Consider the following 25,130-nt stretch of genomic DNA (forward strand, 5'->3'; position numbering starts at 1 on the left):
CATAGCAACACAGCAACAAAAACGTCTTGGTAGAGTCAAGCAGCAAAATGCAAGCAGGAAATTTGTGTCACAAATGTAGATAACAATACCTGTCTGGATGCAGAACAGCAGACCTGTCCTTAATTTTCACTGATGCAAAAGCATGTGTGCACTGTATTTATTTAATCATGGTTGTTGACACAGCAAATGTGCAAATAAGAATGTTAGCCTGTGGTTTAGGAACGTATAGTTAGATAATAAACACCCAGGATTAACCGCTTACCCAGGGTAAAGTCAAAGCAGTATGAAATATGAAACAAGACAACCCAGGATGCAGTTTATTCAGGGTTTAAAACTGTCTCCATTGCAAAAGGGACTGCAGTTCCCGGCAGTCTACAAGGCAGCGGACCCGTGACGTCACCCTAAGTATATAACGCCATCGAGTAGCGTTTCATTCTCTATTGTTACGTTGTAACGCACTGGAGTAATGCGGAGCAGTCCCAGTGCTCTGGCAAAAAAGGAAGGACTTATTGTTTTAAAACGACACCTTCCGTGCTGGCTAGAGATTTTAATATTTGATTTTACTTGAAGATGCCGGCTGTTAAAATGCCCATTTAAAAAAAAGAAAATGGACTCGAACCGGCCTGCTCTCGGTTTGATCTATTTTAATACAGCTAGCTGTTTGCTAAAGCCAGCTTCTTCGTCGTTTGTTTACTGCATGCTTTCTTAAAAGTATTACCTTTATTTTAGCTGACCGAGATTATTGTCTGATGATCTATTTCCGTTTCAAAGAACTCCACCTATTGCCTGCACCATTTAAGTCATAGCCTTCTATTCCTGTATCACAAACAAAGTGAAATACAACCTAAACAAAACAAAGTCTTGCATTATGTTCGCTTTCTTTCTAGCCTAATATGTCTAAATGTTGCTGCTTAGAGAACCGGGGCTTATCAAACTGGTCTTTATTTTTTGACAAGACCACTTTCTCTGGGCTTAAGTCGCCTTTGTCTCTCATCTGCTAACCCTGTGGACCACCGGTGAATTTTGCTAATACCGACGACCCGAACAACGATTTCACTGTCTGGAAGGCTTTCTGTTTGTATTCAAGGTAAGGACTCACCCTGGCTTGGTTTCATATAGCCTAGAAAAAGAAGCACGTAAACGATGGCCATCAGCCTGACTGTTCTGCAAGCAAATAAATATTTGCCTTGTCATAGCCTGCTGCGCTCATATCTTTCAGTCAGCTATAATATGGGGTTAAAGCAAAATGCAGCTGGCTCCTAGCTGGAAACGCATGCAGGCTGGCTTTTTCAGCTATTGCGAAGCCATTGCTGCTTGCCACCATGTTGAACCGTGTTTAGTTCTCACCTGTAGTGTTTTTTTAAACACAGTTCCACAAATGCGCACGGTTGAGAAATGTGGATGAATTTTGCGAAGTTGTTCAACGTCACGTCACCAACGTGGCCGGTTGGCTGTGAGAAGCGTGACGTGTTCGTGCACTGAACACACTGAACCTGTCATAATGATCAGTCTTATTACTTCTCTCTTCGCACGGTTTAGGATGTGCTCCAAGAGTGTGAACATATTGCCGCATCTCAGTCGAGTTTCCACGCAGGACCCAGTTTGGGGAACATGCATATCCTTCACAACATTTGTGTCACAGTGGACATATTAAAGCATTTACTTTAACCGTGCTTGTAGCCAGTTGCAGGAATTGTAAGTGAAGTCCCTTGAAGATTTGATTGATCAACTATTCCTAAGCCAGACTGTCATCTTATCTGCCTTGTAAATTAAATTAGCTTAAGTAAATCAATCAATATTTAGAAAATGGTCTTTTTACGTGTAGAAGATGTTGAGGTTCTCTTTGGGAGTGATAAGGTTGGACAGGATTAGGAACGAGTACATCAGAGGGACAGCTCATGTTAGATGTTCGGGGGACAAAGTTAGGGAGGCCAGATTAAGATGGTTTGGACATGTTCAGAGGAGGGAGAGTGAGAATATTGGTAGGACAATGTCGGACATGGAGCTGCAAAGAGGAGGTATATAGATGTAATAAATGAGGATATGAAGCTAGTGGGTGTAAGTGTTGAGGATGCAGAAGATAGGGATAGGGAGAGAGATGATTTGCTGTGGTGACCCCTGAAGGGAAAAGCCGAAAGAAGTCTTTTTACATGTAGACTTCAAAGTCTGAATACATAGAGGGTGATGCTGCTAAGAGTTTGAATATTATTTGATAATTTGATGATCACATTAAAGTGGTCATGTAAACAGTCTGATACCTGAGATTTGAGCAAAGCGTTTATCAGATTTTAAGATATTTTGTTTACATTCACTCTAATTTCTTGGAGTCAGTTTATTGTAATAAGGAAAAGCACGTATTTAATAATATTTAATATTATACGATATTGTCCATTTGTGCATGTACAGAACCAACCACAGAGGAAAGCATAGGCTTTCTCTTGTCTTTGGATCCAATTTGTAGAGAAAAGGCATTATGTATTAAGTATTTGAAATATTTGAAATTATAGAAAAAGTCCCAGTGAACTTTTCAAAACAATTTTTTTTGTAATGCACTCCATGGATTTACAATCCACCTTAATTCTATAGTTCTTAAAAATATAGTGCCTGCCTATTGGTTAAGGTAGGGCTACCTGAAGGTAGAATGATTTTTCTTAGTGATTAATTTGCATGCAAAGATGACTGTTTTTCACATTTGTGAATACGTGTATGTGGAAACACATTAAATTCAAATTAATTACATTGCTGTGCAAAAAAATTGCTGTGCAATCACCAGCAGTTAAAATGTGATCCGAAAATAAAGATGCTAGCCAGACACCAATACGATTTATTTTTTTTATATTGTGATGTAAGGAGAACACTGCAGCTCATCTGGTCAACCAAAAAATGGCATTGGCCTGTGCATTGGCAGTTTTGCCTGGTAGGCTAGGTAAAGACAATCTTTGAAGCAAACTAATTACAAATTAGCATTTTCTGCTAATGTTTTTGCACAGTTACTGTATGTTTGAGCATAAAATGAGAAGTTTCTGTTTTAGAAAATACCTATTCAGCAGACTAAGAACTAACATTAGGAATAACTTTTTGACAACATCCAGCAACCATAACTGACTGAGGATCAGAAAATGAATCTAATTGATCTACAAAGCAGGGCAAGGCTACAGATAGATATCACAGTGCTTCTAGCTTACAATTTTACTGACCAAAATAGCACTTAAGGGGGAACTATGGAGTGATGGTGATGGTGGACCAAATATTTAAGTTTTAAGTTTTAACTGTCTGTTTGCTGGACAGAAAAGCAAAAGCAAAATCCCCAAATAATAGTAAAGACATGATACCTAATTTAGATAAGTATTCAGACTCTTTATTCTGTACTTTATAGAAGAATCTTCAGCAGCAATTGCAGCTTTAAAACTACATGAGTCTTTTTGCACACCATGATTTTTGCAATTTCTCTTTGGCAATCAGATGAATGGGGATCATCTTTGAACATATTTGATATCTTTAGGACTTTCCACATATGTTCTAGGCTGAGGTTTTACTGGGCCTCTTTAAGATATTTTAGAGACTTTACTGAAACCACTCCAATAGCTGTATGGTTTAAGTTGTAATTTGAAAATTTAACCTTTACCCCAGTCCTGGGTCATATGCATTCTGGAACAGTTTTTCATCAAGGAGCTTTCTGTGTATATAGTGCCTCAAGAAAGTATTTATTCCCAACATTTTTTTGTATTGCAGCATCAAATTTAAGAATATCAGCTGTCTAGATGATTTTCAAATCTTCAACAACCACATAAGGACAGTTTCAACTGATTTTTTATATTACAATCCTTCGAATGCACACACAAGACAATTCCTAAAGACAATGAGGTCACACACCTGCCCTTTGTAGGAACAATTTCATGCTGCCAATTTCAGACACAAGATTTCACAGAAACTCGTGCGATTAAACGTGACTTTGAAAGACAAATATGGAGTTTTGCAGCGAAAAACAGAAAAGGAGAAAAAGAATATGGGTGAAATCCTGGCTGAGAAGACTGTATAGATGCTCCATTTGGCTCTGGTTGTGTTATGTGCTGCCCTGCTTGTGAGCTGTAAAGGTATGCAACATCCGGGTTTGTGATGCTTCCTTTGCTGCTCGCTCTCATTGGCTATTGTGGGTATTCTGTTGAAGCCTGATCCTGATCAGGGAGACTTGATCAGTAGCAGTAAAGTAATCGTATTGATGCCACACACTTGAGGATTATTTAAAGAAATAATTGGCTGCAACTAGCCTTGAATTGGGCCATACCTCCAGTCATTGGAGGGAACAAATTGGGCCCAAAATAGTCTAGTGTGTAGCCAGCCTATCCCAGCTTAGGAAGTTGGGGTCAGAGCACAGGGTCATCCATGATGCCGCGCACCTGGAGCAGAGAGGGCTAAGGGCCTTGCCACGGGATCGCCATCTGTGTCCTAAACATGAAAAAGCTCTTGAGCTTTGGTTAAAAGTTTTGAATCTAAAGAAACCACCAAAGCGACTGTATATTTCCATTTTTTACTTTGTTGACAAAAGCCCTGCAGAGGATCTTTTCATGCTCCAGTGAAAACTCTGTGGCAGTATAAATGTTGAATGTTAAATGTTGCCAACATTAGCTATGTCCATTCATAATAGTAGCTGATTCAAATAGCTATGCTCATGGTTCATATTTAGTTGCTAATAAAATTGAATTAATCAATTTTAATAAATTAAGTTGTAGCTAAATATTTCAGCTAATTAAAGAAACCCAAATGACAACAGACAGAAGTCTTCCTTCCTACAGACCAGACCAGAAATCATGCGCAGAAGAGGAAATCTGCACCATTCCACATTGCTAATTAAGGTGCATTCATATATAATATTGTCATAAGTTAATCAGTGCCTATTTTCTTTGTTTATAGAACCATGTTTCTTCTCATTAAAGAAGCTTGATTGGTGGTGATGCTGGTTCTTTCTCAAACCCTACCTCATGTATTGGCCTCAGAGTTCTGAGCAGACTCCCTGGAGTGATTTGATCTATCCTGAATCAGCAGCTTCCAAACATATTTTCTGTGTGTGACTGACTCATGAATCTGTTTTTGAAAGTTTTATATTTTTAGTATTTGAAAGACATTTGTATTTTGAATAATGTTTTCAGGAACCAAAGGCCAACTGAGCGGAAAATCTAAGCGCTGTTCAATTCAATTTATTTGTATAGTGTTTTTAACAATGGACATTCTCAAAGCAGCTTTAAAGAGGTTTTGAAACAGAGAAGGAATAAAAAATTATAAAGTTTAAAGTATTATTATATATTATATATATTATTATATTATAAAGTATTAAGTATTTATGATTATAAAGTAAAGTTACTATTTTATCTCTAATGAGCAAGCCTGCGGCACGGTGGCAAGGAAAAACTGAGATATGAGGAAGAAACCTTGAGCGGAACCAGGCTCAGAAGGGAACCCATCCTCATTGCAGTGTTTGAGCTACGCCTTTTATAGAGTTTTTTTTTTTTTTTTGGGTTGTCCCTAAATGCAAATCACCTCGGCTATGCTCTTGCCCAGTAATTTATGAGTGATTTGTAGACTTGCACATGTGAATACAAAAGAAAATCAGTGTTTCCAAAACTTTTGAGACATTGACTTTAGTGTTTTTGACTGGTAATGTTTTACTGGTAATCTCTGTGAGACAATACATGGATATATGAATAAGGAAATTAGCGTTCACTAAGTGTTTTAAATCATATTGTGTATCATTGTGTAATTATGTCATGGATATTGGGACCTCTTGTTGACCAAAATTTATTTATATCTCTTCAACTCTGTCAGAGGAGTGTTAAAATTAAAAAGAAGAGTGTTTGATTTATAACCCTCATTTCCTGTTGCATGCTTATGGTGTTATAGAAAAGAATTGCTATTGCTCTTTATTTATGTCTGTGCCTATGCTTACCATTCACCTTGCATTACATGTAAAGTTTAAGCCACATTGTCATGTACTTATCATTCTTTCTGATTACATTATTTAACCTCAATGTATTATAACCCTCAACGGCGGAAAACCATTTAAGATATATATATATATATATATATAACACTACTCTCAAAAAGTTAAGGATATTCAGCTTTCGGGTGAAATTTCAGGATGCACCTAAAATGCACTATAACCTTTACAGGTGAACTTAATTTGACCTTCTCTACACTTTTGAATGCACATGTCCAACTGTTCAGTGTTTCAGTACTTTTTGCATAACTTGCTGTTCTCTAACGGCAAAACTCACAACTGGTGTTTGATCCATGAATCGACCAATAAATTTTCTGGTTCAATTAGAATTGGTATTTAAACAGTACTCTTCATCATGCTGTTCACATTTTGACATCATGAGACCAAGACCACACCTAACAATTGATCAACAGTACCTCGCTATTGCAAGGCTTCAAACAGGATGTTCTCAGAGGGAAGTGGCCACTGAGCTTAGAGTGTCACAGAGTGTCATCAGCAGATTGCGACAGAGATACAGAGACTGGAAGAGTCACAGAAAGGCATAGAAGTGGACGTCCTTTGGCCACATCCCATGCTGATGACTGCTTCATTGTGAACAGTGCCCTGTGGAACCGGATGATGAATGCCATTCAACTCCAGGCACATTTAAGGGAGGTGAGAGGCACCCAAGTGTCATGTCAGACCATTTGAAACCGTTTACATCAGCGTGGTCTGCGTGCTAGACGACCTGCAAGGGTACCTGACCACACCACCAGGCACAGGCGTCAGGTCAGGGAGCATTTACCCTGGACGAGGGACCAGTGGGCCTCAGTGCTGTTCTCTGATGAAAGTTGATTCACGTTGAGCAGAAATGATGGCCTCCAACGATGTTGGAGACGTCAAGGAGAGCGCTATGCATCAGCCACTGTTGTGGTTACAGTCTGGGCAGGTGTGTCTACTCAATACAGAACTGCCCTGCATCTTGTGAATGGTACAGTGACAAGCCAATACTACCTGAAAAACATCATTTAATCCAGTCATTGTGCCCCTGCATGAACAACATAGGCCTAATTTCATCTTCATGGACGACAATGCTCCAGCTCATCGAGGTCGCATCATTAGGGAACGGCTGCTGGAGGCTGGGGTACCTCAAATGGAGTGGCCTGCACTTTCTCCAGACCTGAATCCCATAGAAAACCTATGGGATCAGCTGAGTTGCCAGGTAGAGGCTCGTAACCCTGCACCCCAGAACCTCAATGACCTGAGGGCCGCCCTTCAAGAGTGGAATGCCATGCCTCAGCAGACAATAAGTCGACTTGTGAACAGTGAGACGTCGTTGTCAAGCTGTAATTGATGGTCAAGGGCACATGACAAATTATTGAGACACTGACATTTTTTGTTGTGGTATATCCATCACTGTTGTTGGCTTTTGTTTCAATAAATTGTTTGAGATGAGGAAATCACCATTGCATGCTTCTACTTAAAAGCCCTACTTTCATGCTATCACTGTAGCGTGAACTTTTTACATTTTCCATAAATTTCACCCAGAAGTCAAATATCCTTAACTTTTGTGAATAGTGTATATACACTGAACAAAATTATAAATGCAACACTTGTTTTTGCCCCCATTTTTCATGAGCTGAACTCAAAGATCTAAGACTTTTATTATGTACACAAAAGGCCAATTTCTCTCAAATATTCACAAATCTGTCTAAATCTGTGTTAGTGTGCACTTCTCCTTTGCCGCTTTGTTGGAGTGATGCCAAGCTTGGTTGGTATTATAACTTTGCTAATACCACTTTGTTGGTAGTAGCAATTGTGGGTACACATCAAATTTCATAAACTCTGGCCACTTGGCCAAAATCACATTTATATCTCCTTCTAGAGTTATGGCACAATGAGGTTTTGTGTATTTGTGTACCTCTTTGCCAGTCTGAGGTGCTAAAAAATGTGTCCATGTACTACATGATGACCCTGAGGTGTTTGGCCCCCTCATTGCTATTAATAATATACTATTATTATTATTACTACTACATGTTTGAGGTGATTGCTTGTGCTGAAACTGTAAATTGTGAAATAAATAAATATATGGCTGACCCTGCACTCTGACCACAACCTCCAAGGCTGGGATATCTGAAGAAAGAATTTCACTGTGCTTAAGACAAATAAAGGCTATTTCTATTTTATATATATATATATATATATATATACACACACACATACATATATATATATACACACACATACATATATATACATACATACATACATACACACACACACACATACACATACACATATATACACACACACCTTCTAATTCCATGGTCTTTCCTGATGTTTATTTCTTTCTACATTGTAAAACAGTGCTGAAGGTGGCCGAAATACACAATAATCTCGTTCGTTGATATAAACAGTTGATATTGAGATATGTCTGCTACTGATTATATATATATATATCTCTGGAAAAAAAAATAAGAGACCACTGCCCAATCTCCAGAATTTAACCCTATTGAAAACCTCTGGAATGTCATCAAGAGGAAGATGGATGGTCACAACCCATCAAGCAAAGCTGAGCTGTTTGCTTTTTGCAAAAAGAGTGTAAATTTACCCAACAGCAATGTAACTGGTGGAGAGCGTGGAGCCAAAACGCATGCAAATCGGGGTTATTCCACCAAATACTGATTTCTTAATGTTATTTATCCAAAGCATTAACACAATTTGTTTGTTTGTTTTTTTTAAGAAAAAAACAAACTGATTATTTTTCAGTGGTCTCTTATTTTTTTCCAGAGCTGTGTATATACACTGAACAAAATTATAAACGCAACACTTTTGTTTTTGCCCCCATTTTTCATGAGCTGAACTCAAAGATCTAAGACTTTTTCTGTGTACACAAAAGGCCTATTTCTCAAATATTGTTCACAAATCTGTCTAAATCAGTGTTAGTGTGCACTTCTCCTTTGCCGAGGTAATCCATCCACCTCACAGGTGTGGCATATCAAGATGCTGATTAGACAGCATGATTATTGCACAGGTGTGCCTTATGCTGGCCACAATAAAAGGCCACTCTAAAATGTGCAGTTTTATCACACAGCACAATGCCACAGATGTCGCAAGTTTTGAGGGAGCGTGAAATTGGCATGATGACTGCAGGAATGTCCACCAGAGCTGTTGCCCGTGAATTGAATGTTCATTTCTATACCATAAGCTGTCTCCAAAGTCATTTCAGAGAATTTGGCAGTACATCCAACAAACACCAAACAAACACAGACCACGTGTAACCACACCAGCCCAGGACCTCCACAGCCAGCATCTTCACCTCCAAGATCGTCTGAGACCAGCCACCCGGACAGCTGCTGCAACAATCGGTTTGCATAACCAAAAAATTTCTGCACAAACTGTCAAACAATCTCAGGAAAGCTCATCTGCATGCTCGTTGTCCTCATCCGGGTCTCGACCTGACTGCAGTTCATTGTCGTAACCGACTTGAGTGGGCAAATGCTCACATTCGATGGCGTCTGGCACTTTGGAGAGGTGTTCTCTTCACGGATGAATCCCGGTTTTCACTGTACAGGGCAGATGGCAGACAGCATGTATGGCGTCGTGTGGGTGAGCGGTTTGCTCATGTGAATGTTGTGGCTTGAGTCAACAAACACGGGTGCATTTTATTGATGGCATTTTGAATGCACAGAGATATTGTGACGAGTCCCATTGTTGTGCCATTCATCCACGACCATCACCTCATGTTGCAGCATGATAATGCACGACCCCATGTTGCAAGGATCTATACACAATTCCTGGAAGCTGAAAACATCCCAGTTCTTGCATGGCCAGCATACTCACCGGACATGTCACCCATTGAGCATGTTTGGGATGCTCTGGATCGGCGTATACGACAGCGTGTTCCAGTTCCTGCCAATATCCAACAACTTCGCACAGCCATTGAAGAGGAGTGGACCAACATTCCACAGGCCACAATCAACAACCTGATCAACTCTGTGCGAAGGAGATGTGTTGCACTGCGTGAGGCAAATGGTGGTCACACCAGATACTGACTAGTTTTCGGACCCCGCCGGACCCCCCAATACAGTAAAACTGCACATTTTAGAGTGGCCTTTTATTGTGTCCAGCCTAAGGCACACCTGTGCAATAATCATGCTGTCTAATCAGCATCTTGATATGCCACACCTGTGAGGTGGATGGATTACCTCGGCAAAGGAGAAGTGCACACTAACACTGATTTAGACAGATTTGTGAACAATATTTGAGAGAAATTGGCCTTTTGTGTACATAGAAAAAGTCTTAGATCTTTGAGTTCAGCTCATGAAAAATGGGGGCAAAAACAAAAGTGTTGCGTTTATAATTTTGTTCAGTGTATATACACAGCTCTGGAAAAAAATAAGAGACCACTGAAAAATAATCAGTTTGTTTTTTTCTTAAAAAAAACAAACAAACAAATTGTGTTAATGCTTTGGATAAATAACATTAAGAAATCAGTATTTGGTGGAATAACCCCGATTTGCATGCGTTTTGGCTCCACGCTCTCCACCAGTTACATTGCTGTTGGGTAAATTTACACTCTTTTTGCAAAAAGCAAACAGCTCAGCTTTGCTTGATGGGTTGTGACCATCCATCTTCCTCTTGATGACATTCCAGAGGTTTTCAATAGGGTTAAATTCTGGAGATTGGGCAGTGGTCTCTTATTTTTTTTTTCCAGAGATAGATATATATATATATATATATATATATCAGTAGCAGACATCTCAATATCAACTGTTTATATCAACGAACGAGATTATTGTGTATTTCGGCCACCTTCAGCACTGTTTTACAATGTAGAAAGAAATAAACATCAGGAAAGACCATGGAATTAGAAGGTGTGTGTGTATATACACTATATTGCCAAAAGTATTTGCTCACCTGCCTTGACTCGCATATGAACTTAAGTGACATCCCATTCCTAATCCATAGGGTTCAATATGACGTTGGTCCACCCTTTGCAGCTATAACATCTTCAATTCTTCTGGGAAGGCTGTCCACAAGGTTTAGGAGTGTGTTTATGGGAATTTTTGACCATTCTTCCAGAAGCGCATTTGTGAGGTCACACACTGATGTTGGACGAGAAGGCCTGGCTCTCAGTCTCCGCTCTAATTCATCCCAAAGGTGTTCTATCGGGTTGAGGTCAGGACTCTGTGCAGGCCAGTCAAGTTCCTCCACACCAGACTCTGTCATCCATGTCTTTATGGACCTTGCTTTGTGCACTGGTGCACAGTCATGTTGGAAGAGGGAGGGGCCAGCTCCAAACTGTTCCCACAAAGTTGGGAGCATGGAATTGTCCAAAATGTCTTGGTATGCTGAAGCATTCAGAGTTCCTTTCACTGGAACTAAGGGGCCAAGCCCAGCTCCTGAAAAACAACCCCACACCATAATCCCCCCTCCACCAAACTTTACACTTGGCACAATGCAGTCAGACAAGTACCGTTCTCCTGGCAACCGCCAAACCCAGACTCGTCCATCAGATTGCCAGATGGAGAAGCGCGATTCGTCACTCCAGAGAACGCGTCTCCACTGCTCTAGAGTCCAGTGGCGGCGTGCTTTACACCACTGCATCCGACGCTTTGCATTGCACTTGGTGATGTATGGCTTGGATGCAGCTGCTCGGCCATGGAAACCCATTCCATGAAGCTCTCTGCGCACTGTTCTTGAGCTAATCTGAAGGTCACATGAAGTTTGGAGGTGATTTTATACACCTGTGGCCATGGAAGTGATTGGAACACCTGATTCTGATTATTTGGATGGGTGAGCGAATACTTTTGGCAATATAGTGTATGTGTGTGTGTGTGTATATATATATATATATATATGTATGTATATATATATATATAGGTATATATATATGTATATATGTATATATATATGTATATATGTATATATATATATATACACACACATACATATATATATATATATATATATATATATATATATATATATATGTATATATATATATATGTATATGTATGTGTGTGTGTATATATATATATATATATATATATATATATATATATATATATATATATATATATATATAATGTGTATATATATATATATATATATATATATATATATATATATATATATATATATATATATATATAAAATAGAAATAGCCTTTATTTGTCTTAAGCACAGTGAAATTCTTTCTTCAGATATCCCATATCCCAACCTTGGAGGTTGTGGTCAGAGTGCAGGGTCAGCCATATATTTATTTATTTCACAATTTACAGTTTCAGCACAAGCAATCACCTCAAACATGTAGTAGTAATAATAATAATAATAGTATATTATTAATAGCAATGAGGGGGCCGAACACCTCAGGGTCATCATGTAGTACATGGACACACTTTTTAGCACCTCAGACTGGCAAAGAGGTACACAAATACACAAAACCTCATTGTGCCATAACTCTAGAAGGAGATATAAATGTGATTTTGGCCAAGTGGCCAGAGTTTATGAAATTTGATGTGTACCCACAATTGCTACTACCAACAAAGTGGTATTAGCAAAGTTATAATACCAACCAAGCTTGGCATCACTCCAACAAAGCACTCTTCAGGTATGACTCACTCCTTTTGGTGGCTTTTCTGTGGAAATTAATTGGACAACAGCAGCCAAATCAATTGCCCTAGAAAAATTCTTTGAATAAATTGGGGTCTGAACCCTCTGTAGATATGTACAAATTGGTGGTGATGGGGTGAACTGTAGGGTTTTCGAGATATTAAGATTTTCCAAAGTTTACATTTAAAAAGGTTTATTCAGTTCATCATGATATTTGGCCTGTTGGTGCTGATGGAGATTGTTAGGTTAACATCCACATAGGGCTTCTATGGTCTGCCATAGAAAACCATCGAAAAAACAATAATGCCAAGATGGCTGAAGAAAACCCGGAAATGACCAACACATGCTTTCCCAGCTCGGCTCCTTTATTGTCATGATGCACAAGAAATTTTGTTCAAACACTTGCTTTGGTTCCAAAGTTATAGGCATTTGTATTTTGTGCACCCGTATAGCCTAATTTCATGAAACTTGGTGGGCACCCAATATTCCCCCTAGTAATAAAGTACACCAAATTTGGCATGACTAACGAAGCATTGCTGACACATGGATTCCTGTTTTTGTGTCTTTTCTGTGGAATTTCATTTGACGACAGCAGCCAAATCGTTTGCCCCAGCAAAGTCATTTGAAAAACTTTTGGTAGAAACCCTCTGTAGCCGATACAGATTAAATTTGGTGATAATAGGATCAAAGATCTAGGACTAGTTTGCAAAAGCAGGGTATTTTTGTTTTGTTTAGTGTTTTTTTTCTCTCTCAGAGAGGTTACCCTGTCAATCACTGCTGCACTAGCCAGTGTATGTGAGCTTGTTTGTGAAGGTGGCCAAATAAGAGCTTTCCTCTAAATGTGAAACACCCCTGATGACCCCCACCAGATATGGTTGGATAGCCCCATGTGCCTTGGCTAGCAAGAGCTGCCTGATTGGTTAGAAAAATTTAATTAAGAGTTATATTTGTAGTCCTAACAGAAACAATAAGCCCATTCACCCTTGGTGATTGGAACATAACAAGCAGCAATCTGCAGGGATTAAACGGTCTTAACAAAAATCACCCCCAGTGGTTAGTACTTGCCGGGTTACACAGACCTATAAACCATAATTGAACATGCTTATCATGTTTTGTGATGATGGCACAATGCTTACTTTGTAAAATGCCTGCTGAAAATTGATTATCTGAAGGCAGCCAGGTTTCTGAAGTAATTCAATAACATTTAATAATAGATTGATGATTAAGCTACAGATGCACACACTGATGCCACACCAAATCTCATCTCAATAAGACCTGGTGGTCTAGCCTTACCTCCTGTTGATGACAATGTGCCAAACTCTTCAGATATGGCAGTTTTGTGAAGATCAAGAAACCTAGGACAAGTTTACAAAACTATTTTTTCATATTATGTAAATTATTGTAAATTTGAATGGGACTAAATGGTTCAAAAGGCCTTTTATATAACAATAATAGTTTTACACCACAGCATTTTTGCTACTAAATACACTGCCTGTCCAAAAAAAAGTCACTACCTGGATTTAACTAAGCAAATGGGTAAGAGCCCCCCATTGGATAATTACTGCATGGATGATTGTTTCAGCTAGCAACAAGTAATTTAACCCTAACTGATGCAAGGAGTAGTTTCTCATTTCCTAAACAACTATGTCGGAAGACACATCCTGCGGTCGTGGGAAAAGATGTTAATCTGTTTCAGAATGGTCAAATTATTGGCATGCATCAAGCAAAGAAAACATCTTTCAATCAAGGAGATTGCTGAAACTACTTAAATTGGGTTAAGAACTGTTCACATTATTAAAAACTGGAAGGATAGTCATCTCCGAGGAAGAAATGTGGTCGGAAAAAAATCTTGAATGATCGTGATCGGCGATTACTTAAACATTTACGAAATCACAAAAAAACAACAGTAGAACAGGTATGTTTAATAGTGAAAGTAAGAGCATTTCCACATGCATAGTGTGAAGGGGACTCAAGGGATTGGGACCAAACCTTAAGAACCAAACCTTAAGAAAACCACGTATCAGTGAGGCTAATCGGAAAAAAAAGCTTCAGTTTGCTAGGGAGCATAAAGGTTGGACTCTGGAGCAATGGAAGGTCATGTGGTCTGATGAGACCAGTGGTCCGACTTTCCCATCAGTAATACAAGATCTTGGCAAAAAAATATTGCAACTCTGGACAAGAATAAATCGTGACATTGCAGAAGCTTATCGAAATGATTCCATAGCGAATGCGTACCGTAATCAACCCTAAAGGCAGTCCAACAAAATATTAGTGTGTGACTTTTTTTTTGGACAGGCAGTGTATCTTTTTGTGTGCAAAAACTTGAATAGTGCCAATTTGACTGATATTGCATCAGAAATGCACAGCCTTTCAAGTTTTTTCAACATATCTCAGTAGTAAATTATGCTAAAATTATGATATCTCAGAGTTAAATTAATCTCCTTAGAATTAATTGTGTGGCTGCCATATTGTGTACAGCCATGCTTTATATAAAATTATTTAGATTCAGATTCAGTTGAGTGGTTGTTAAAAAAAAATAGATCAAATTGTTATTGTTGAAATTGTTGTTAAAAAAGTAGGTTTTTGCCTATTATTCAGATCACAAAATCTAAGTTTCAGTGCAAAACTTTTTTGAGGCTTTTATTTTGTTAGGAAGAATGCATGGAATCCTAGGAGCTTATTTGTTTGTATGACTTGCAGTTCTTGACCTATAAACCAAAACATAAATTCCTGTGCTTGGAAACCTAATAATCGTATGCACTTTCATGGCAACTTTTGACTTTCAATGACATGCTTCACTTAAACCTCAGAACAATCTAAACAAGTATGTAAACAATTATCAGAGTTTAAAATGCTTATTGCAACCATTTTGAGGGTAATGTATGAAAATATTCCATGAGATGATTATTAATGTTATTTTAGTGTGGCAGATTTAACAAAGTACTGTTGTCTGACATTTAGTAGGAGTGCTGATGGCATTAATTGCTACTAAGATTCAGTGTTAAATTTGTTTTTCTGTTGTGTATTCATGAGTTTTGCCTTTGTCATGTCCTCAGAACGTCAAGTTTCCATGGAGACGGTATCAGGTCTTGGCCTTAAGCGCAGATTTGAGGAGGTGGACAGTGGTTCACCATGCTCGATGCTCAAAGAATCAGATGATGATGTCTCCAGCAGTGACAGCGTGGATAGCTGTGACAGTATAAATGCCCCCTGCAGCACCCTCACACGTAAGAGCCACCAAGGATCATAGTTTAATTGCAACATTAATGCAACCAGACCTAGATTTTTGCTTACTAGGATGAAAGTCATATGAATTAAGTGCATTATTTATGAAAATATGAGGCCCACCAAGCTACCATTGCTGGGCCCTTGAGCAAATCCCTTAACCATCAGTTGCTCAGTTGTGGATAAGGGCATCTGCCAAATGCCATAAATGCAATTTGTGATATATACAGTAATGTGCAGGTGTGAAGAAATGCTGTAAAGTAAGATATATTTTTTTTTTTAATTAATTAATAAGTAATATATTTTTATTATTATTGTTTTTTTTTTTTAATCAATTTACAAAATGCAAAGTGAAAAAGACACAGAAGCAAACAGAAGAAAAATCTAAATCAATATTTGGTGTGACTACATACCAACTTCAAACCAGCATCAATTCTTACACTTGCACACTTCATACACTTGCAAAAAGACAGGGATTTTGTAGGATCAAAGTCATGTATATGATTAACTAGTTATTCCAAGCAGGTGCTAGTGATCATCAATTTCATATGTAAGTTGAAACCCAGTCATTAACTGAAACAGAAACGGCTGTGTAGGAGGCTTAAAACTAGGTGAGGAACAGCCACACTCTGCTACTAAGGTGAGGTTGTGAAAGACAAAGTGTCATGTCACAGGTCATACACCATGGCAGGACTGAGCACAGCAACAAGACACAAAGTAGTTATACTGCATCAGCAAGGTCTCTCCTAGGCAAAGATTTCAAAGTAGACTTGGGTTTTCAAGATATTATTCAAGCTATTTTAAAGAAGCACAAAGAAATGGGCAATGTTGAGGACTGCAGACGCAGTGGTCAGCCAAGGAAACTTAATGCAGCCGATGAAACACAGTAAGCAGTTGATGCTTACTTCCCTTCTATATCAGATGTCCAGCAGTGCCATCAGCAAAGAACTGCCGGAAACCAGTGTGATCCAGGTTCATCCATCTACTGCCCGGAGAAGTCTGGCCAGAAGTGGTCTTTATGGAGAAATTGGGAAATGGATAGGAAAATGTTAAAAAAAATAAACTATTAGCACCTCCTTTTTTTTAAAACATGCTTAGTTTACTACGATGGCCAAGAGCTGCAAAACAAAATAACAAAAAAAACGAAAACAAAACAACAAATCAGAAAACAAAATAACAAAATCAAAAACACAACGACAATTCAGACAAAACGGAAAAGGTAGGTATAGTTTGTGAATGGAATTCTTAACGCTGATTGGACGAGACATCTGTCACTCAAGCTATACGTAAATAAGTAGCAAATTGTGTATGTAACTTTATTTTTTGTACATGTATGGAGTTCTGCATTCACTTTAAATTATTTTTAGATAGTGACAACTTTAAATCTTTTAAAGAAAATAACAAACATATATTTATAATAAAATGGAATTCATTCAACGCTACTTTGAGGAAGGACGCTCATGTGCCGTGATTTTGAATATACCGATAGTGTATAATGGCATAAAGATTAGTTTGCGTTGTCTAAAAACGCACCTAAAGAACACAGGAATGTTTCAAAGATCAAACTATTCCAGATTAAGCGCTTCAAGAGCAGAGCTGCGTTCACATACACGCAAACCGACTTTCTACTGCTGCAGCCTGCTGAGCTTCCGTGTATCTTGAGTGACAGATGCCTTGTCCAATCAGCGTTAAGAATCACCATTTGCAAACTATACCTACCTTTTACGTTTTGTCTGAATTGTTGTTGTGTTTTTGGTTTTGTTTTGTTCTCGGTTTTGTTATTTTGTTTTGCACTTCTCAGCCACCATAGTTTACAGCATTTTTTCGCATTAAAAATTTTTTTGCACATACTGTATACTGTGTATGTATGTATTTAAAATCTGTGTATATTGATCCGCTAAAATACAAATTATATTAGCAAATTAAAGCAGCCAAACAACAAACCATTTTTTTTTTTTTTTTTTTTTTACACACATAACACACTGGCTCCTTGAAAAGATGAGTTTTTTCCCTTTTTTATGAATGGTGCCTTTCTGCTAAAGAATATGCAAGATATTTCAACTGTCAAATAAGATGCATCATACTGTCCATACCTTCATTCAATTTGTGGTGATAATTTTAACTATTTTTACAGCCATGCAAAAAAAAACACAACAATCTTTTATATAAACACAACATCAAAACATTAGGCATGCTAGGATAGCACTTTCAATTAAAGTCAAAATGTATAAACAATAAAGTAAAATGTGTAAACAATTGCTCCTTTGCAATGTGCAATGTAATTTGTGATTCATTTTATCTTTTAATGAGTTTTATATTTTAATTATAACCAGGTCATACTGTGTATAACAAATGACAAATAGTGTCCTCATGCAGGAAATAACCACTCTTAATAATCACCTCTCTTCAATTTCTCCTCTTAGCCACTTCCATTCTTAGACGAAAGAAAACCTCTCTGGGCCATAAGCGGGTGCGTTTTGATGCTGTGACAGTTTACTATTTCTCCAGAAGGCAAGGCTTCACTAGTGTCCCTAGCCAAGGTGGTAGCTCATTGGGCATGGCACGGCATCACTGTGCTATACGTCAGTACACACTGGGGGAGTTTGCTCGAGAGCAGGAAAGCAGCCACCGCAACATCCTACGGCAGCACCTGCGTCAAGAGAAGCTGAATGCTCGCAAGATGAAGGTTCAGACTTACTCTTTAATACAAATGTTACAAATGTGCTGTGGTGCTTTCTATGGTGTATATATGCTCCATATTAGTCTATGGTTTTCTTTTTTTCCAGGAAAGCAAAAAAAAAAAAAAGATTATTACAAAATTTTGTTATGGGGAAGGCTTGATAAATTGAGTTGATCTTTTTAAGCAAAAAAAAAAGTTGGGTTATTGGTTTTTCACTGTTTAATCAAAGGTGTATATTGCTTAAACCCTAAAGTGTTAAATATTTGTCACATTTGGGAAAAGGCCTAAAAGAAATTGAGCATGAAAAAGATTTTTGGAAGACTAAACTTATTTTTGAAAAAGTAGATCTGTGTTATGACTGAGTTTAACATCAATTTCCAGTTGACACGGAACGGCACAGTACATTGTGCCCAGGCAGACCTGCTGACACTGGATGACGTGTCTGATGAGGATCTGGATGTGGAGGGTGTCGAGGTAGATGATTGTTTCTTCCTACAGCCATTGCCTACCAAGAGGCGGCGGGCACTACTGCGTGCCTCAGGTATTGCTCGCATTGATGCCAGAGAGAAGATGGAGCTGCGTGCCATCCGGCTGTCACGTGAGGAATGTGGCTGTGACTGCCGCTTCTACTGTGACCCACACCAGTGTGGCTGCAGCAGAGCAGGCATCAAATGCCAGGTTAGAGGTTTGTTCTCTCTCTCTTGATGTGTGTTTGTATGTATGTGAGAAAGGACTGTTCAAGGCCAAGAACAATATGTGAGGTACTAGCTCTGTATTAATGAATATGCAAGGTATGGTGGTTTCAAATAATTTTATAGCAATCTTCTAGCATAATGTTCTGAAATTCTCCTTACATGTTATTCCTACATTCTTCTTAAAAAATGGCATAAACTTGAACTTCTGATTTTCATAAGAACATTTCCTTTGATGGATCTGGTACTTTTATGCCACAGAGGAAAAAAATCCCCATCATTGTTAAGATTATCATTGCTACATTATGTGTATGAGACTTGATATACAGGGACATTACACGTTACAAAGTTCCAACATTACAAGTTAACATTACAAATCAATTAAAATTGACTGTATGGTTAATACTATAAGTTGATCTGCCAACCTTTATGTATTTTGTATGTACTGACATTTTGTATTAAACTCTCTGATATTAAGTAATACCTGTGTTTTGTCACCTACTAATTCTAAACTATGTGCATAGCTGTTTGACTGTGCATGCTACTGTTATAAAAAGATGTAGCTAATTTTAGCTTGCAAACTCAAAAGTCTCACATGTATATCAGAAAAGAAGCAACTCATGAATTAAATCCTTTGATTGCAACAGTTGAAGTTTAGGAATATTGGACATCACTGGGTCATCAAACAATCAGCTAAACTCATGTACCTTCCAATGCAGTGTAACTTACCTTATTAGGCTGATATCCTCTCAGAGGCCCAAATGCTTCTGTGTATATGGTACTTCTCCACACAGGGAAAAAGCAAATATATTGTCATTTCTGTGGTTTCTTTAGATTCAAAACTGAAAGCATCTTCAACATTCAGCTCTGGTTCATGGTTTATGGTCAACACCTGCTCTAAGAAAACTCTTCGTTTGTGCAATTTATTATGGCAACCCATAAAAAAAACAATGAAAGTTTTCTGTGAATCCATAACTATCAATAGATGTTGTGATGGATCAGCTGATGGGATCAGCTGAAATAGTTCACTGTAATGCTGAAAATAGGATAAATAAAAAGCAGTGTTTAAAAATTTATTTTAATTGTAGCAATTATGATACTTTTCCATCTCTCTATCCCAGGTGGATCGCATGTCATTCCCATGTGGCTGTTCTAGAGATGGCTGCCATAATGCAGCAGGGCGGATTGAGTTCAACCCTGTCCGTGTTCGCACTCACTTCTTACACACAATTATGAAGTTAGACAGGGAGAAAAGACATGTGTTAGGCACCAGATTTGGAGAAGACTTTGGAAAAGAAACTGAGCTGAACCCCGGTCCTTCATGTGCCCGCTCTGCCCTAGACTTTGGAGTAGAGGTGAAGTCAGAGGCCTCAAGTGAGCAGGAGCTACTAGAGGAGCAATGCCATAGTCTGGAGCATGAGAATGAGACAGCTGTGCTCCACCTGCAAAGTGCTGAGGAGCAGGAAAGGAGAAGGGAGCAGGAAGAGGAAGAGGCACCCAGAGAGGAGGTGCAGAGTCCCAGTCCGAAACTGTCTTTTTTGCATGAGGAGCTTAGCAGCCAGGAGGAGGTTGGGAGTATGGTTGAAGTAGACCAAATGTTCTTTCAGGACACTTTTCCAGGAGGAGCAACACTGCTATGCATCAAAGAGAACCAGGAGGATGCTCTTAGTCAGAATGACCCACCTTCTGTCTTCTATTATCAGATAGACCATGTGGAGACGGAAACATTTAAGATGCATGACAAGCAACTGGAGGAGCCCAGAAAAGGTGAAGAGCCCCAAGGTGGACAAGTAGAAGGAGAGTCCAGGAGCAAATGCCACATGTCCCAAACCTGCAGGCAGGATCACTCTGAGAGCTCTACATCTGAGCAACCTCCTCCTTCATGTCCAGAAAGTATTAAAGATGCTGAAGAGGGCCACTTTATCTCTGAACATGGCCCAAGTGGCACAGATTTTCAAGAGACCTTCCCACTGATGGAAGATGAGGCAATAAAACTTCCTCCAGAAGTTTAGGGCCTGGCAATGCTGCAGATATTTTGCACAAGACTTGTAGTGAAGATCAAGACCGACAACTCTTAGACTGAGAGACAGTAACAGTTACTGACATTCGTTTGTATTTAGAAATGAGCATGCACTATATTTGATGTAATTTCAGTTTTATTGAAAAAAAAAATAGAATAATAAATTATTCATATATAACATTAAAAATAAAAACATAAAGCAAAGAGGGAAGACTTGATGGAACTTGAGGGATTGCATATTTCTTCTGCTGCAGTATCAATGTAGTATGTGGTACTGGTGGAAATTGTGGCCTTTATGCCTAGGAGCAAACAGGATTGCCTAGAAAGGTCTTTGTGGCTTTGCTGATGCCTTGAATTTTCCCAGTGGATTAACCCAGTGATCCATTCAGACTATTAACCATAAACAGTAGCTTGAAATGCTCCATGGGTGCTGGTGGGATGTCAGTAGTGAAGCTGAACAAGGGCCCGTGATAGCTGCCATCTCCACATTACTCTGGAAATTCTTGTTTTTTTATGTATTGTTTGCTAAGGGCAAGTAACGCATCATGCACAAGTTAAGCAGCATGATAAATGATTGTGCAATTATTTTGCACAGGTAGTACATTATATAGCCAAATGTTTCTGGACACCTAGAAATCAGTTGCACCTGAAAATTTGAAGTACACTACTGTCACCAAGATGAATTTCCCTACAGTGGAACTAGGGGGCCTAGCCCAACATCTTCCAGCATGACCATTCCCTATGGGAATGCCAGGTCCATAACAAAATGGTTTGCCAAGGTTGAAGTGGAAGACCTTGAGTGGCCTTCACAGAGCCCTGAAGTCAACCCCAAAGAACACATTTGGGTGAATTGAAATGGCAAATACATCAGTACCTCTTAATCAGTACTCTTCTTTTTTTGCTTATTGAACAAATTCCTATACCCTACCCCACATCAAAATCAAGTGGAAAGCCATCCCAGAAAAGTGGAGTTTATTATAATAGTAAAGGGGAGACCAAATCTGAAATGGGATGTTCAAAATGTACATATGGATGGTCAGGTGTCCACAAACCTTTGAACATATAGTATATTTGCTAGCTAGAAGCTTTTGACAGAACCAGTCACAAATCTTAGAGCAAAGGTATGAACTAGTGCCAAATGAGTTGTTTGAGAAACTTCTTTTTGGTGAAACTGTTTACTGGATGCAAAGAATAATGTGAAATTCTTTAAAAATTATACAAGTAAAAGTTCTGCAACTCATCAGATTACAATTTACCACTGTTAAAAATATGTGTATGGAAACAAGTAAGAAACAGCTGGAATGCCACTGTTATTTCATGTAAAACAGATGTAATTAATTTATAGCATTAATGTTATTGCTAAAATGTTTTACAGTATTCATTTGTCTTGTTACAAAATTTCAGTTGTGATGCTGGTCACAATGGATCAGGAGTGTGCAATGAAGTAGGAGTACTCTCTGGGTGGTGCATCATGGAGCCCCATGTGCACATACACATCTTGGGAAAATCTAGAGTAGCCAATTTACCAGGCTCCCTGATGTTTAGAGAAAATGTGACCGTACAGACAGTAACTCGAGCTCAGGATCAAACCAGAACCATTGAGCTTAGAGGGTAGTGGGTAGTGCAACTATGATTTCAGCCACTGATTTTGACATTTTGGTTAATAAGTTTCCATTAGATTATTTGCACATCAGGAATGTGAAGGTATGTGGATCAATGAAGTTTTACTTCCTTGTTTGTTACTTATGTGTTCCTCTGGTCCCAAAAACCCAGAAATCTAAGATGACCCACAGTTGATACAGAAACTTTGAACAGCTTGGACAATATTAGCTGAGAAACAGGCAAATGTAGTGTAGCACTATTTGTGGCTAAGTGCCAATAATATACTGTAAATCTGCAGATTTGTTCAGTACTCTAAGCAGAGGATTTTACACTTGAGGAAAAGAATTTTCTTTACTTTTATCAAAAATATTAATTCCTTATTCCTTGCCTTGTTGGAATTTCTTGACAACGATGGCAAATTCAGTTATTTTGTTTGAATTATGCTTTTATTTTAAATTTGATGTTTTCAAGGAAGTTTATTATGCAGTATCAGGGTTGTTTGGCCCAGATTACAGTAAACATACCTTAGATAGTAATATAAGAAGCAAAATACAAGAAAAATGTGTGTCCATATACACTATACGGAGAAGAAGAATGGGTGTTGGACTTATTTTCTGTCTGGTGTGTATGTGAATGTTTTGCATATATTCATTTGAATGTGTATTGAAAGTTATGTTTGTATGATGGGTTGTCCTGTTCAAAAAGGTGCTCTTTGTGTTAGGTTTACATATTAGTATAAATGCTGTGTAAAGAATACATTTCCTGATCACAGAGAATCATATAGCTGGTAAAGCTACACTACATTTTAGGTAGCACTGCAAAACTTTTGTCCGCAAGAGAATTGTACAGATTTCTCAGTGTATTTATTCTGCTTCAGTTATCAATATAGCTGTGCATGGATAATAGTGAGTCTTTATTTCAATTTACTACTCAGTACTGAGTAACTTGACTGAAGATCATGACCTTTGTGAACATATAGAGCTGTTTCTTCATCTCACAGCAGCTTCTCAACACTGTTTTGAGCCAGTCATTACATTTAAGGCAAAACCTGCAATAATGACCATTTTGCAAATGACTAATCATAAGAGAAAATATATTTGATTTGTACTGTCATGGTGTAATTGAAAACAAAACTGAAAGTGTTTTTGTTTTGTCTTCTACGGTGTATCTTGTCTTTGTATATGTTATTGAATTAATGTTCAGTCTCTTTTTGTGTACAATCCTTATCATATTGAAGTGTCACACAATATATGCCTGAAATTGATGAATTACACTGAAGATGTGAAGTGGTGAACTGCTACAGACCAAACCACAGTGCACTGAGGGGATATGGGCAAAGAGCTGAGAGTGTCTAGTGTGTTTTCTTTATTTCTTTTTGTTTTGGGTGTGTGTGTGTTTTTGTTTTGTTTTGTTTTTCCTCAAGCTTTATTTGTTGTCTTGATGTAAAATGAACTATAAAAGTGGTCTCAGACCAGGCTTTCATATGGAAAAAAAATTCCCTTTATGTTAATGTTATTACTGCTTTGTCTCTTTTTTGCTTGCTCTGTTCTGCGACAACTGCACTAAATGTAATCCAACCTGTGCGTGTGAGAGAACGAGAGTGACCATGAGCATGTGTGTCTGTTGATGTGTTGAGATGCTTGACAAATAAAAGTGAATGAGGTTGGAGTTAATAGAATCTAATGCTAACTGTTGCCTACGGAGCAGGAAAAACATTTTTATATGAAAATGTGACATAATAAAGTACAAATTAATTTAAAAATTGTTCATCCAACATTCTTAGTACAGTCCGTTTCATGCATTTTGCTGGACCAATAATTTTGGTATGAATTATTTTTGACCTAAATACCAGTCCCACTCAATATTGATAATATATGTGCTGGAATGTCTTCATAAACATCAGTGTGCTTTGCATCACAAACAAAACAGGGTTTTTTTTTTTTAGTGTACATTTAGTTTAGTAATTACAGTTTGCCATTAGAGGGCAGCAATACTTTTCTGTTCATGTGTATGAGTTACAGGAGTTCACAAATTCATTTGTTATTATATTATATTGCATTAATGGATAGATTTTTGTCACGATTTTGGTGTATTTTCATTTATATCAATTGCATCCTTCTGAACATTTTTGTGGAAATAAGCACTGGCCTCTTGACGCCTTGCATCAATTTGTATTAAACACAGATTTTAAAAGTATTTTATCATGGAAAAAGTTCATAAAATATTTAGCTGCCATCATGACACACTAATTCCAAGGATCATAACCGTACAAGACGAGAGAGTCTCCTAATTGACCGTGTCAAAGGCTGAGAGTTTAAGGAG

The 25,130-nt window shown here is 38.1% G+C and overlaps 1 protein-coding gene across 1 annotated transcript; it reads left to right on the plus strand.

The window, feature by feature from the left end:
* Positions 1-446: 446 nt before the first annotated feature.
* Positions 447-24,573, plus strand: csrnp2 (cysteine-serine-rich nuclear protein 2). Its single transcript, XM_058410648.1, has 5 exons — positions 447-1,087; positions 15,646-15,816; positions 18,238-18,500; positions 18,876-19,172; positions 20,308-24,573. Exons 2-5 carry the CDS (start codon positions 15,660-15,662, stop codon positions 21,196-21,198), a joined length of 1,608 nt encoding a protein of 535 aa, XP_058266631.1. The 5' UTR covers positions 447-1,087; positions 15,646-15,659; the 3' UTR covers positions 21,199-24,573.
* The last annotated feature ends 557 nt before the right edge of the window (positions 24,574-25,130 follow it).

Source organism: Hemibagrus wyckioides, linkage group LG15 (assembly GCF_019097595.1).
Source record: "Hemibagrus wyckioides isolate EC202008001 linkage group LG15, SWU_Hwy_1.0, whole genome shotgun sequence".
Classification (NCBI taxonomy): Eukaryota; Metazoa; Chordata; class Actinopteri; order Siluriformes; family Bagridae; genus Hemibagrus; species Hemibagrus wyckioides.

Excerpts from the sequence above, each read along its gene's own strand:
- csrnp2 (XM_058410648.1), top strand. The coding sequence starts at position 15,660 with ATGGAGACGGTATCAGGTCTTGGCCTTAAGCGCAGATTTGAGGAGGTG. Across the intron at positions 15,817-18,237 it reads CCCCTGCAGCACCCTCACAC|CCACTTCCATTCTTAGACGA; the intron begins GTAAGAGCCACC and ends TTCTCCTCTTAG. Across the intron at positions 19,173-20,307 it reads GAGCAGGCATCAAATGCCAG|GTGGATCGCATGTCATTCCC; the intron begins GTTAGAGGTTTG and ends TCTCTATCCCAG.